General features: G+C 38.0%; 1 protein-coding gene across 1 annotated transcript in view; it reads right to left on the bottom strand.

The window, feature by feature from the left end:
* Positions 1-2,124: 2,124 nt before the first annotated feature.
* pdzd8 (PDZ domain containing 8) overlaps positions 2,125-14,819 on the bottom strand; it is a 58,082-nt gene continuing 45,387 nt past the window's right edge. The window contains exons 4-5 of the mRNA XM_067455550.1: positions 7,689-7,851; positions 2,125-6,665 (exon numbers count right to left, since the gene is read on the bottom strand). Coding sequence (XP_067311651.1) covers positions 4,405-6,665; positions 7,689-7,851 — 2,424 coding nt within the window. The 3' untranslated portion in view covers positions 2,125-4,404. The remainder of the gene's footprint in view (positions 6,666-7,688; positions 7,852-14,819) is intronic.

Genomic DNA, 14,819 nt, shown 5'->3' with positions numbered 1-14,819 from the left:
TACATTTTAATATTTTATTGGAGTTAATTATCCAATCAGAGGTCTGTATATATAGAAATGCATTCTATGCCTTAAAATTAGACAACCTGCTGCAAAACACCATTTAATGGCAAGTTTAGTTATGTGTTATTGACCCCACACTTCTATATGCTAACAAGATAATCTAATATTGAAAATATGTCTAGTTCCCATCTTTTGTTGATGTTATAATCAAGTAGATTATAGGCGGACAGAGATATAACTCGTACAGGTAAAATAGAGAGGAAATAAGTCTTCAAAACTGCTTGACCCTCCTTTATTTTCTTTGGCATCTATGTACTGAGGGAAACGTTCTTTTATTGCCCACAGGAAAATGAAATCATGGATTTGATAGACTGCATGTTTTCCTCTGGAGCTAAAATCAGTTTAACGCAACTAGCCTTCGAGAAAAATCATGTTAGCTCGGCTTTAAGTATCTGCACAACTGGAGGTTGCTTGTGCTGCCCTGCTCCCAATCTGCTATCATTGCGGTAAAAGTTCACCAGTTGGACACTGCATAGGTTGATTCCACTATATGATCCAGAACACGCTCAGATTTTGAATTGTGAGGTGTCTACACAGGTTTAATCAGATTGGTAAGTGTGCTGCCAATGTTTGTCAGGTTTGAGTTGCAGCGGTGTCCTTTAACCTCTGTCATTTTTTAAAAACCGTTTACCCAATAAGGGTTCGGAGTGTTATGTCATTTATTTTAATCGTTTTTATTAGAAATTAGTGTATGTGCCAGTGTCAGTTTGTGCCTTCAGACTGGTATGTCCTGTTTGTGTTTAAACTATATCAACTAGGAGGTGGAGTTGATGGTTTTATATCCAGTGTTTGGTCTGGTGGTTAGGTTTTACATCAGCTTTAAAGCTCTGAAGGTAATGTGTGTGTGTGTGTGACCGCAACAGAAAATAAATGTTTAAAAAGATGTAATGTTTGATTTCCCTGAATGATCTTCATTTTTCAAACAAAACAGAGTTTACATGATTGACAATTCATTTTAGTTTATACAACACTGGCATGAAAAGAGAATCTGCTAGAATGCCGTTATTCAATGAAAATCCAATCAAATCAAACTTTAATATGGTCTATTGATTTAAAAAGATGTGCTGCTTTACTCAATAGACCCACGGTTTAAAAGTGTCATTTCCTGTTATTGATTCTGCAGTGTGGCAATCTTGTTAACGTGTCCACCGACTAACAGAATGCCACCTGCTCCCAACTGTCTTAATAATGGCTAATGTTATGAACATTTCATTTTTGATAATCCTGGAATCAGCTCACAGGGGAGTGACTGTTTAAAAAGTTTAACCCAGTAAATGTAAGAGGTAAGGGGTTGTTCACATGGATACTTTTTTGCATTCTACGGCACTACTTTTCCATTGTTTTCCATGCAAAGTGACTTTTATTTTATTCCACACCTTGTGTTTTTCAACCCAAAAACTTCAGAATTTCATTTTCAACACTCTGGAATAATCGATCTGGTCAATCGCAGCATTCTCCGCTGTACATGGCAATGCTGCCGGCGCTACTTTCATGTTATTCATATCATGACGCTGATTCGCTCTCTGGTTTCATTCAATTGCACCTGGTTTCTCTGTTAAAGATTTAGTTCACATAAAAATTAACATTCTGTCGTTAATTACTCACTCTCGTGTCGTTCCAAAACTGTAAGCGTTTTTTTTCATCTTCAGAACACAAATTAAGATATTTTTGATGACATCTGAGCTTTCTGACTCCCCATAACAGCAGCACCATTACAACATTTAAGGACTAGAAAGGTAGTAAAGACATTATTAAAATATTCCATGTGACAGTTGTTCAACATTGATGCTATGAAGCGACGAGAATCCTTTTTGTGCAGAAAAAACATATATAACGCTGTTCACATTGTAAACAGTGCAACGACACAAACAGTATTCTTGTTTCTTCATAAGATTAATTTTGTAATGACAGAATTTTCATTTTTGGGTGAAGTAACCCTTTAACCAGCGCAGCAAAAATCACCATTGTAGTGTTCGTCTTGTTTCTAGGTCGATTGGGATAAGTAATACACTAGGCAGTTCTGAATTGGAAGGTGCAAAAATTACAGAGGAACTTTTTCATTTCTAATAATTTATTTATCTCAAGTGCATAAGCAAATATGATATGTCAGTGCGTAAAGGTCTTGCAGCAAATTTGTCGGTGGATGCATTCCACCGTAATTAAAACTCAAATCATATTTACATAAAGCAAAAACAACAACAACAACAAGAACAACAACAACAAAAAAGAAAGGATGGACCCACATGTTGAGCACTATATAAGTTCAGGGAGAAAGAACATGGTTTAAAGTCACCTACATTACTAGGCTATTTACAATAGCGCTTTAAAACATGACACAGCTTCCAATAAGAACAACGGCTTTCCCAGAAAAGCTTAACCACAGTTTGCCAAGGTGGATATGATGTTTTATACTTGTTATTTTACTGTTTTTTCCCCACATTGTGATGGAGATAATTGGAGCAATATTTTGAGAGCATATGTTGGTGGTGTTGAATTTGAGAAGCACAGGATAACAGCAGCAGCTAGACAGAATTAAAACAACAACAAAAAAGAAAAAAGAAGATTATCATTCATTTAGTGAGCTTAGCATTTAAAGGTTTTGTTTCTAGTGATTCAAAAGGAAAAAGTTCCTTTCTGGTTTGAGTGGTAACAAACTTCTTACAGGTACGTTGTGGGGCCCAATAAGGTCATCTATGGTGAAACATAACTATTAGAACAGGGTGAGGGGGACACACTCATTTTTTTAACGTTCCAGGCCCAGTGAATAGTATAGATGTTATAGCAGCAGAAACATTAACTAGGACAGCGCTACTCAGTTGATCAGATTAGGAGTTCTGTCCTCACCACCTAAAGGCCTTGTCACTTGTTTTTAATGAAGTGTTAATTCAGGAACACAAATCCAGCAATGCATGTACCCAATGACAGATGTCCATGTGTAACACATTTAAATAACAATAAAATATGCGTGATATAACACACACAAAAAAACAATCAATTTAAGGTAAATTAAACCAGAAATACAGAGCCAAACCAGACAGCTTTTCAGCCCAGACTGTTACAAACTATAAATATAAAGTTTTTAATGATGTAGTTTTACACTGAGAAATGTTTTGAGAGGTGAATGGAATAATGAATGTAAAGTGAGTCATATGGGTGATACATTCATTAGTACACATGTAAAAGTAATGTTAAAAGGTGCCAAAACATGCCCAAACACACAAATGTGAGACAAAATGAATATTTCCTTGCATCAAAACAAAACTAAACATTGAAATATATAAAAGGAACCAAAAATTAACTGGCTGAAACATTCACACAAACATAATGACTTAATGGTGCATAAAAAGTGCCACCATTTTAAAACCTTAAGTCTTTAAAAGGCTCAAAGCAAATCAATTTTTAGATTAAAATATGAAATTATTGACAATTGACAATTATTGGAAAACATATATTATGAACCATATGTATGCGATATAAATATCCCTCCCTGAAAAAAAAGTCACACTGGCTTTGTGACATAAATTAGACAAAGAATGGTCCCCAATAATATAATAAACATCACTATTCTGACCTATGAGGATTCCCTCTCAGTTCAACATTTAAAAATCAAGAGAAAAAATTAATATTAAAGAAATTACGCTTTAAAATGAGTAATAAGTGTAAAGGAACATGACAAAAGGTGCTTATTAGAGAGGACAATGTTGGTTAGGAATGGCATCATGTTGTATGGACAGTTGTTCAGGTATAATCCTACATTTTGTAGTTGATAGTGTAAGGCAGAGGGGCTTGAAGCTCAAAACACACTAGGCAGGGTGTATTTCCAACCATGAACATCACTAACAGCACACATATATTTCAGTCTGTACTAATACACAAAGTTTGAATAAAAATATGTATTCAAGCTCATCTCGCTTCAAGCTCACACTGACTCTCTCTTTTGAAGCCATGTTTAAAAAATGGTCTACACCTTTCAGGTAAGGCAGGTAAAACTCGGCTTGATCACGATGTCATAGGAACTAATATTTTGTGTGTTTTATGTAATACTGCTAAAAGTCTTCAGATTGATGGTTTTGTCCTCTACAACTGCTAACTAAAAGACTAAAGATGGGGAAAATTATGAATTAAAAAAACTAAAATGTAAAAAAAAAAAAAATATATCTGGTAAACTACTGACACTCATAAAATTCCTCAAATGACAGTACATTGCAGTGATATTGAGGAATACTTCTGCAAACCTCACAATCACCTGTGGAATGCTCACAGGTCAACCATAATCCAAACCATACATGATTAAAAAATCTTTGTTCTTGAGTCGCAAGCCCCTGATGCCTTTGGCCATCTTTACGGCAACGCCTCTACACAGATCTGCTCCTCTGTAATCTCATCCAGCATCTGAACATCAACGGGACTGCAAATGTCACTGTCGTACACTTCTGTGCCCATCAGGGCCTCCTCCAGACCCTCAGCTTTTGCCTTCGGAAAGCCATGATGTTCAGATGGTGAGGTGCTTTCTACAGACTCTAGGTCTTCGATGCCCGCACGGTAGTGAATCATGAGCAGAGTCAAAGCTTGGAGTCGTTCACCAGACTTGGCCAGAGCTGCAGAGATTAGGGTCTTGCGTCGGGAATCAATTGTCTCTCGTTCTTCCACACTTAGAGAGTTGTTATGCTCCAACTCCTGGTCAATCTCCTGCTGCAACTTGTCCAACATAAACTCCAGTTTCTGTGAACGCTCATCCGTCGGGAGGCCACGGTAAAGATCTCGACCAATCTCTTTGACGGCGATGAACACGCTGTCGTCTAGCCCACCTTCCTTACGCACTAGTTTGGAGCCACCACTACCAGGGGGCTGCTTGGAAGGACTGGCCCCAACATAGGTCTCTGTGTCACTGCTCTCGTTGTCAGATGTGTTAGGCGTGTGTTTCGGAGAAGGTTCTGCCACCCCTGATCCTATTTCTGCAACCTGTTCTGCAAGTCTGGTTTTGGGCACCTGCCTCAGATTGAGGAGTCGAGAGCTAGTGTTGATAATGTGACGTGTAAGGCCAGTAGTTGCCCGGTTAATGGTGGACTTTGCCTCAGGATCTGCCCCACGCCGGTCTGAGGCGGCTACGCAGAAAGGGTGCTCAGTTAGACACTTATCTTGACACTTCTTGTGACAGACATAAGAACAGGTCATGCACTGTGAGGCAGCCTTGGTCCACACCTTCTTCTTGCAATACTCACACCAAGTGGGATTCTGGAACTGAGTGTCTTGAAAATTGTGCCGCATCTCTCCTATCTGCATGCCGCTGTAACCCTGTTCATCCCGGGTTACGATGAGCACCTGCTCCCGTTCCTTTTCCCGGTCTTTTAAGTCCTCTTCCTGAAGACTCCCTTCCCGCTCACGTTCTGTCAGTCCACTGGAGAGGTCTGACTCCCCGTCTGCCAGGTAAGTGAAGTTAAGTGTAACATCTCCATAGCAGAGTTTGTCGTTGAAACCTTTGTGAGTACTCAAGTTGCGCAAAGCGGTACGGCTGACACTGGCCCTTGGTTCAGGAGCACATAGACGAAAGGTGCTCTGATATTCAGCAGATGACGTCGATAAGCATTCCAGTGCTATGTGTTCCAAGCGCAAGCTGACATGCCCTAAGCACAAGAGACTACCGAGCTTGAAGGGGTTCTTGCACCAAAGTGCTACATTAAGGAATTTGTTGTTGTTTTCCACTTCAAAGGTCACAGAGGCTTTGTTCCAGCGAGCAGTTCTGCTGCGGTACATGGTCTCAGACGATTCCCAGAGACCCTGGTCGTCTACACTGTCCCTAGTATTGGAGGAGCTCTCAGATATCTTGTCTTTGGCTGAATCTTGTTTGTTTGTGGCTGGAATATGTAGGGTTTCCTCTGTGGGCTCTGGGTGCTTGCTCACAGGCTTCGACTCTGGTGACTTAACAGGGATTTTTTCTAATGGTTTTTCACCATTGCCAGTAATGGGTTGCGTTTTTTCGGGACTTTTTTCAACTGCAGGTTCATTACCTTCTACCAGGCTTTGGGTTTCTAAGGAGGCAGATGTGACTTTTATATGTGGTCTGGGAGGAACAGGGGGGCGTGCAGGTGGTGGAGGAGGGGGCACCGTTGGTCTCTGTGGCTGTTCAGAAGGGTCAGCAGTCTTGAGAGTAGGCGGCTTTGGTGATTCTTTGGGCTGGGGTTTGAGTGGGGACTGAAGGTTCAGCCTGCGGTTGAGAATTGGTGAGATGGAACCAAGGGGCTTGGCCAGGTTGGCCACAGTTTTTTTGGGACTTTGGTTTACAGAGAGCAGGAAATCCTCCTTAGTGTCAACAGTGACTGGAGCTGCAGTTGATTTGGATTCAACGATCAGCTCCTCAAACTCAGAGTCATTATCTCTGTTATCAGATATGTCCATGGTGGTTATTGGGGCTGGGTCCTCCTCGAAGCCCCCAGGGTGAGGAAGATAGCTGGGCTCCTCCATTGTGCCAAGGGTTTCTTGGAGTGTCCCCAAGCCCACGGTAGGCACCTGGTGACGGACCGGTCTCTCATATAAGACAATCACTCTCTCTCCAGATTGTTTCAGCAGTTTTGGCACTTGGACAGAGGACGTCACTTTGACTCCTATGCAAACAGACATGAACAACATTTGAAGCTTTGCAAATGTACCATAAAATTGAGAATCAATTAGTGTTGGGTGGTATACCGGTTCGTACCAAATACTGGTGTTTATTTTTGTTATAATATTAATTTTTATTATACAGCAATACTGGTGTATGTTGCTTAAACGTTTGGAACGTGGCACTGTTTGAAAGGGGTCCCTTTTCACTGTTACACTGTAGTGAGGGCACAGCTGAGATCGCATTATAGCTGAGAATTCAAACAACATGTGGCACCCACAAGAAAGCGGTTTCTTTGCGGAGCGCTCCAACGATCACCACATGGATCATAGATTAATCATGTTGCCTTTAAATGAACATACAGCTGTATGTCTGATCATGAATGCGAAGACACAAAGGATTATTCTGATGCACAGAAGACAATGATGTAGACCAAAAATTCAAAGAAGAATGGGCAAAAAAAGTGTTAAACTGAAGCATGTCATCAGAGATTTGTCGTGCTCTTAAATGTATTGAAAATATTATTACATATTTAAATGTTCTTCGTTTCTCCCTTGTTTTGGCAGTTTGTTGTTATAGGGTTAGATATTTAAAATGCATCAAGGTGCCCTCAACTCTGTTTTCTTTGTGGTCATATTTTAAAATGTATGTGTCTGTAAGGAGTGTGTTGCAGGTCTGTTTTATTGTTTGTTGTCTCACCACAGCATCATTATGTGGGGCCTTGCAAATCTGTATTAATTCTAATGTGGAATTTTTCTACAATATTCACTTATCATGACAGTAAAACAGGGCATTTTAAGTCAATTTACTGCAGTATTTCCTCTTTCAATTAGTAGGAAATGTGGTTAACACCTAGCTATGCATGGGGAAAAAACAAATACCGTCATATACTGTGAAACCGGTATAATTTAGAAAAATACCAAGATATAATTTTTATGGTCATACCGCCCAGCACTTGCATCATGCATCCTCACCATGTCAAACATTCCATTTGAATGGTAAGGAGTAAATGAGTGTAGTCTCTAACCTCCAATAGCAATGAGGCGGTCTCCTCTCTGTAAGTCTGCCAGGGCAGCTGGGGAGTTTGGGGTGACGGTCTCTATGCTCACGTGCACCGTGTCACCATCAATGGCTGGAACATGCCTGAAAGTCATCCCCACGCTCCCAGATGGCCCTTTGATCACCTCGGTCTGCAATACAAAACAAAGGGAAACAATATCAGATTTGCTAATAAACCTAATGAAAAGGTTGTGTAATTGAAAAAACTGGGGCTTCACAATTATAAATAGACTCCAAGTAGGTATACATTACTTTAAGTCATCAGATCAAGTGGGACTTGACAGGATAGGAGAAGTTAAGGGGAAGCTTTTTTATTACTAGTTGAGAGGAATGGTAGGAGTAAAGCCAAAAGACAGTTTTTTTTATTTAAAAACTTATCTTTTGACAGCAACAGCAGTTTATAATTAGGGCGGACAACCCACATTATGACGTGAAAAAGACAGGCTTCACTTTCTATACAAAGCTCTTTCTTCCCTTCACATCCAACAATTTTCATGGTGATAAAACAATGCTCTCTGAAACGAAGGCAGGGGAGGTCTGCAATTACTGCTAATTTCACTCCAAACGTGCCACGAAGTAGCAGCTGCTGTTTCGGGGCTGGCTGCATCACAAAGCCTGCATCACGATATCCACCTGCAGCTCCACCTGCACCTCGGGATGCCAGGTACACAAGGAATAAGTTAGTGTGCCAATGTAAGGAAAATTTCCACTAGATCCACCAAGAAATAAAAATTATGATCTGGAATGTATAATGGTTGCACAAACACTAGTAAAAATGATATGTCCATGATATGTCCTGTGTGTCTCCATTGTTGTCTTTCTCCTTTGCTTCTGCTTGGGGGTGGCAAGAAAAGACAGGATGCAGATCAACGCTGCTGAGATGGATGACTGTAATTTTGCTGCTGTCATTTGTTATAACCCTTGAGAAGGGCACTGATTGAGTTAAACATGGGATGAAAAAACAGACAATCTACTCAAGCTGGCAAGCTGAAGACTGACTTGCCCAGTTTTGACCAATGAGTAACTATCTATTCTATACACTGTAAAAAATTATTTAGAAAAAAAGTTACCTGGTTGCCTTAACATTTTGAGTTCATTGAAATTCAAATTTTGAGTTAATACAATGATTATTTTTTGAGATTCGACAACCTTTATTAAAACATTATTAAAAGATTTTGTAAGCATATGGGTAATAGTGTGTTTTATTTCTGATGATTTATTAAAAATGATTTATCTAATTTTTATGTGGTTCAGATACAATAATATTTTGAGTTTCTATTTAATAAAACAAATTTCTTGCATTGTATGAACTCAAATTTTTAATTTCAATAAACTCAAAATATCTATCTATCTATCTATCTATCTATCTATCTATCTATCTATCTATCTATCTATCTATCTATCTATCTATCTATCTATCTATCTATCTATCTATCTATCTATCTATCTATCTATCTATCTATCTATCTATCCTACTTTACTTGGTAACCATAAATAGACTACAGTTAGACTAATTAACTATTATTTAGCATAGTTTGTTATTAATAATCCATTAAACTATTTAACATCAATATCTTTTTATGATGATGTTGCCTTTGTGAAAAAAATAGATTCATCATAAATTACATCAAAGCAAGTTTTTTACGTCATCTTAGCTGAGATGCTGAAGATAAGTTTGTTTATAACAGAAACACACAGGAACATAAATCTTAATGACTGAAGGGATGCTGTTAAACTCTCCACAGAGATGATTAATTCTAAAATTAATTTCCTCCCTCAGGACACAACCTGATCCTACCCTTTACACATGTCAGAGAGGGTTTGTGGGAGAAAAACAAAAGCTTCGGGCTTTTTCTAGGCCACTGATGGTCTTCTTAACTGGCAGTCTAGGGTAATTCATTTCAACCTGTTCAGGAAAAAGAATGAAAATGAAAAAGTCTATGCGAGGAATCTCCTTATTCACCACCTGTGTGAACCGAAATTAAACTCTCTTCTTTTTCACTTCCATGGCTACCACATGTCCCCTCCTTCAATGGAAATACAATTGATTAGGATGTTCTGGATTGAATATGTTGAATTATAGAAACAAACATAAAATACGCAGAAAACAAGACACAATTGTTTGTTGCATGGCGGACAAGGGCTGTGATCTAGAGAAGATTTTCATCTAATATTAACCTTACGCACTAAAAATGACTTCCCAACATCCGGTCTTCTGGCACAGGTACATAATCATATTGTGCCTCAACATCAGAACAGATTGTAGCTACATTATATGATGCACTGACTAAGACTGAATGAGCACCAATGTCAAATGATTTGCTTAATAGAATATGACAACTAAAGTGCTAACAACAGACTTCATTGCAATGTCAGGACTTTTGGGGACGATCACAGATTACTGAAAGCAGCATTGTGGTGGTTATTTTAGTGATACGATCACCAAAATAAATAATACTATTTTTAACAATAATGCATTTTAAATCTAAAAAGATAAAGTGATAATACTTTATTTATTGCAAGCAACATATTCCATTCCTTCTCTTAGAGGTGATTAGGAACAGCTTAGTTTATAGCATTTCTGTGAAATAAATAAATTATAATACAAAAACTGAACTCATCTTTATCAACAGTACTTAAATGAAAAAACAACTCTGCAGTCCTCACTGCAGTATAGATTAAAATAGATTAAGTATAGATTAAACCTACTAACGAGCAATAAGTGATTTTCTCTTTGTCTTGTGTTGTTTGATTAACATTAATGATACGGACGCCAGCAGAAATATTAGGCTGCTGTTACTTTAAGACCAACATAAGATCCAATATACTGTTACACATGTGATTTCCTAACTGTTTATTTTTACTTACAGGCAAGCTGAAGTACCATGAAATGAGCAGAATTATTCAATCTGTTGATGTAATTTCCCTTGAAACAGCTTCAGCTGTTAGCAGCTCCTCCCCTTTTTTGAAACAGCCAATAGCGTTTTGTTAATACCAGAGTTTGACTAGAGCCTTTCTGTAAAGCCAGAGTTTCCTAATCTCTAACTGCTCATCATCATAATCTCTTCCATATTGCTTTGAATACAGCAGGACTGAAATGGGTCCGATATGTTTTGTTGTTTCCGCTGACTCGCGCATATGATTCGCGCTGCGCTCTCATGTCTCTAGTCAATGACTCTGGGCTAGATTATAGCCATATTCACACGGGATTAGTATTATCTAGGGCCCTCTGGTGATTTGTAATAATTGCAGAGAATGTCGGTGATCTTAATCCCGTGCGAATCGGCCATGTCTGTAATTTGTAAAGTAAAAACTCCCCCGCAAATGACCTACCATATTTCGCCGCACACCGAGGTCCTGTGATAATAGTAGTCCCGTGCGAATCGACATCTCTGTGATTTGTCCAGGAATAGGCAGATCGTATATCACTTTTGCATGTTTTTTTCTTCTTCCTGTGAGCATTTCTATCTTTATCTTTCACGAAGAATGGAAGCTGCTTACATAATGCGCACCGTTATGAATTCCTGCACGGATTATACTTTCACTTTAGAATAAGTACCAATTTGGGAGTAAACTGATTGAATGGTGTGTTTAATATTAACATCAATACTGTTCTTAATGAAAAACAGAACAGAACAGTACAATGACACGCTTGTTTAAATAGGCGCTTTTACATTTAGCATTGAAACTGAATCTTCCGCTGTATATTGTCACCTTCTCACTCGTGATTAATGAAATCTGACTCCTGCCGCTGGTCTGAGCTCAGTTCATGAAGTCTGTTCTCTAACTGAACGAAATTATCTTTATTACTATAAAATAATCAAAACGATATCGATATCGCCTGTTTATGATTACATACAGCTATATCTATAACGAAGTCTTGACATCATATCCGGGAGAAGTCAGTAAATTCGAGTAAAATCACAGGCTTTGCTTATCCCGTGCGAATGCGTCACGCAAAACTCAGATGTGGGGGAGTATTTCTAAATCACAGAGGTCCCTAGATAATACTAATCCCGTGCCAATAGTGCTTGTGTGTGTGTGCTGCGGCGGCGCACGTGAAACTAACGTGAAACCAGAATTCATTTGTTTCAACTGAAAGCTTATTTATACTGTCTAAATAATTTCCTATCGCATATGTAGTGGGGAATGTGCCATTCACCCTGTAGAAAAATAGCAAATGTATGAACAGCTGACGATTTCAGCCGCAGCTTCAGCAGTGTAGGGGGCGGGGCGCTTCAGATTCTAGAGAGCATTTGATTGGACAGAAGATGAAGTATGCGATGATGTCATCAAAATATGTGATTCATTTTAACGGAAGTGAGAGACTAAATTTTGAATGCTTATATCTCTTAAATGTGAATTGCATCATTGTTTTGGAACACACAAGCTAATTCCTAACCTTAAAGCTAACATTCAAATTAATTTTCATTTCAGGGGGCCTTACTTTAACACATAAACAGACGGTGTTCAACCGAACCCGACTCATTCACAGCATTACCACCAGTTTTCTAACAATAGGCGTTGTGTAATATTGAGTGCTGCTTTATATTGTCAAAAGAAAGTGACTAAAATTGATGTTTTCTTTCTTTAGCTTTTACCAGTTATAATAAGATTTGAATGACTATGAACTATGATGACAATATAATGCATATAAATAAAAAGAAAATGTATCATTTAATTAGAAAAATTACAAATGAATTAGACTTGAAATGTAATTATGACTGCTGTGTATGCCTAATAATTATATCATGCTTTTTTTAATCATTTTTTTCAACACTTTTTAATGAATAATAAAATAAAATATAAAGATTTGAATAAATACATGTATTCTTTCTATGGCTTCCAGATGCACAAAAAAACATTTTTTAATGAACAGACTCCAAATTGGGGTTGCTGTCGTTGCAATGTCTTCGCTCTCCATCAATAATACTCCAAATTGATCATCCTTTTCAGGTATGGTAGTAAAGCAATAGTAGTTGCGCATAGAAAAATCATATAGTTTTGTATCATTTTGTGTTTATAGAGTCCACCGATCAAACTATATAAAGCTACTATCTGCCGATATCGCTGCCCTGCTCAATCGGAGCACCCTTACAATTATTAAGTCCACAACCAATGGGAACCAAGACACTTGGAATTACAATAGAAAACTGAAGAATCTGCTTTAAAGCCAAAAATAAATAAAAATAACCAGCAGAGGTTGAAAAAGACATCTGCGCTTAACATGCACCTTTGTTTTCCCATTTTTAGAATGACAAGATGACATGTTTCAAAGAGTGAGAGAAGAAATAAAAGAGAGAGAAAGAAAGATTTGTCTGACACAGGAACCAAACGGCGACATTGAGCGGCAATTACAGGCGATTTCTGTAGCTGAGTGGTGGCTAAGGGGTAATTACACAACCATGGAAAGGCACAGCAGGAGGAAAGCTCACACACTCATTGCGTGCGTTACTGTGTGTGTTGAGTGCAGGCAAACCGACTGCTGCCGCTCCGATTGGTACGTGAGGACGCTGTGCGTGTGTCAATTTGCTGTCCCTCTCACCTCATCACCACAAGGTTCACAGATACACCCTCACATCGAGTATCACGGAAATATAAAACAGCTTTTCAACAAACACACAAACACACACAGGTCCTGTGGGACATTTTCAGGTCAATTCCATTGATTACAGCATAAATGTCAGAATTAAAACCCAACATTTAAACGCCATTACGCTCATTCAATAGGACCACAATAAAAACAAGCCTGCTGAGCTGATAAAACAAAAACCTCAGTCAGAATTTCTACGGTGGAATATAAAAGGAAGAATTATGAATAATGATCTGTAGTTGCCCTGCCAGTATATTTTAAACATGTTTGCAATGTACTGCAAAACAAATGTTATAGCAATTTATTGTATTTTTTAGCAGTAGTAGCTAGAAATGCTTAGCAGAACATAAATTAATCTAAAGTCATCACGTTTTTATGAAATCAACCGTTTTATTTATTTAACACTGATAAATTAAACGGTTCACAAGTGACAGCAAAGTTAACTCTGTTACCAAAAAAATTGATTTGAAATAAGTGTTGTTTCACCTTTCTATTCAGCGAATCCTGAATAAAAAAAAAAAGTAAAATTAAAATTAAACAGCAAAACTGTGTTCAACATTGATAATAATAATAAACGTCCCTTGAGCAGCAAATCATATTAGAATGTTTTTTTGAAGGATCACGTGACTCTAAAGACTGGAGTAAAGTTACCAACACAGGAATAAATATAATTTAAATATATTAAAATAAAAATTTAAATTGTAATCATATTTCACAATGTTATGGTTTACTGTGTTTTTAATCAAATTAAATGTGGCCTTGGTGGGAATAATAAATAAAAATATACAAAAATCTAACCAACCCCAAAGTTCTGAAAGGTAGTGTAGCTTACATCAACAATATTTAAAATATTAAAATTTTCAGTGCACTAACAGAAGATTTAAAACAGTGAAAACATTTAGTCTCCCAAGGAAAATATAAATAAAATGCTTTAGGAACATAACTAATGACATAAATAATGACTTTTCATTTTTGAATGATTGTTTTGAGGCAACAAAACAGCATCAAACTTTTGATTTCATATACTTATATCTGATGTCTCCCAAAGAAAAAAAAACATGAGTCTCTCCCTCTTGTATGCACAGCACAACAACAACAACAACAACAAAAGGCATGTGGCGAAATGCTTGGCCACCCTAATATTGCCTCTAAATGAGCACAGACATCAAATCTTATTGTGCACTCAAAGAGACAGACGGATGAATAACTGCTCAGGGAAAGAAAACATGTCACATAACATCAGCCCTACACACTCACAAACACATACATACCAGATCTAGCACACCCTGTACAACAAAATGGAAGTTTTGTTCTAGTCATCAGGTGGAAGTGAGTGTATACGTGTTTGTAGGGGGTAGACGTGTTACGTGCAGCGGTGGGATTGTTGACAGATGCCCATTGAAGCTATTGTGCAGAACGGACAGTTGCCTTGTGTGTACACCTGTTGCTGGAAGAGTGCTGTGTGTGTGTTCAGCCACCTCCCACTCTTCATTTCTCTCTCTACCT

This window comes from Pseudorasbora parva, chromosome 10 (assembly GCF_024679245.1).
Source record: "Pseudorasbora parva isolate DD20220531a chromosome 10, ASM2467924v1, whole genome shotgun sequence".
Taxonomy (NCBI): Eukaryota; Metazoa; Chordata; class Actinopteri; order Cypriniformes; family Gobionidae; genus Pseudorasbora; species Pseudorasbora parva.
The sequence above is the reverse complement of the archived record's forward strand: the minus strand, read 5'-3'. Positions and strand labels throughout refer to the sequence as shown.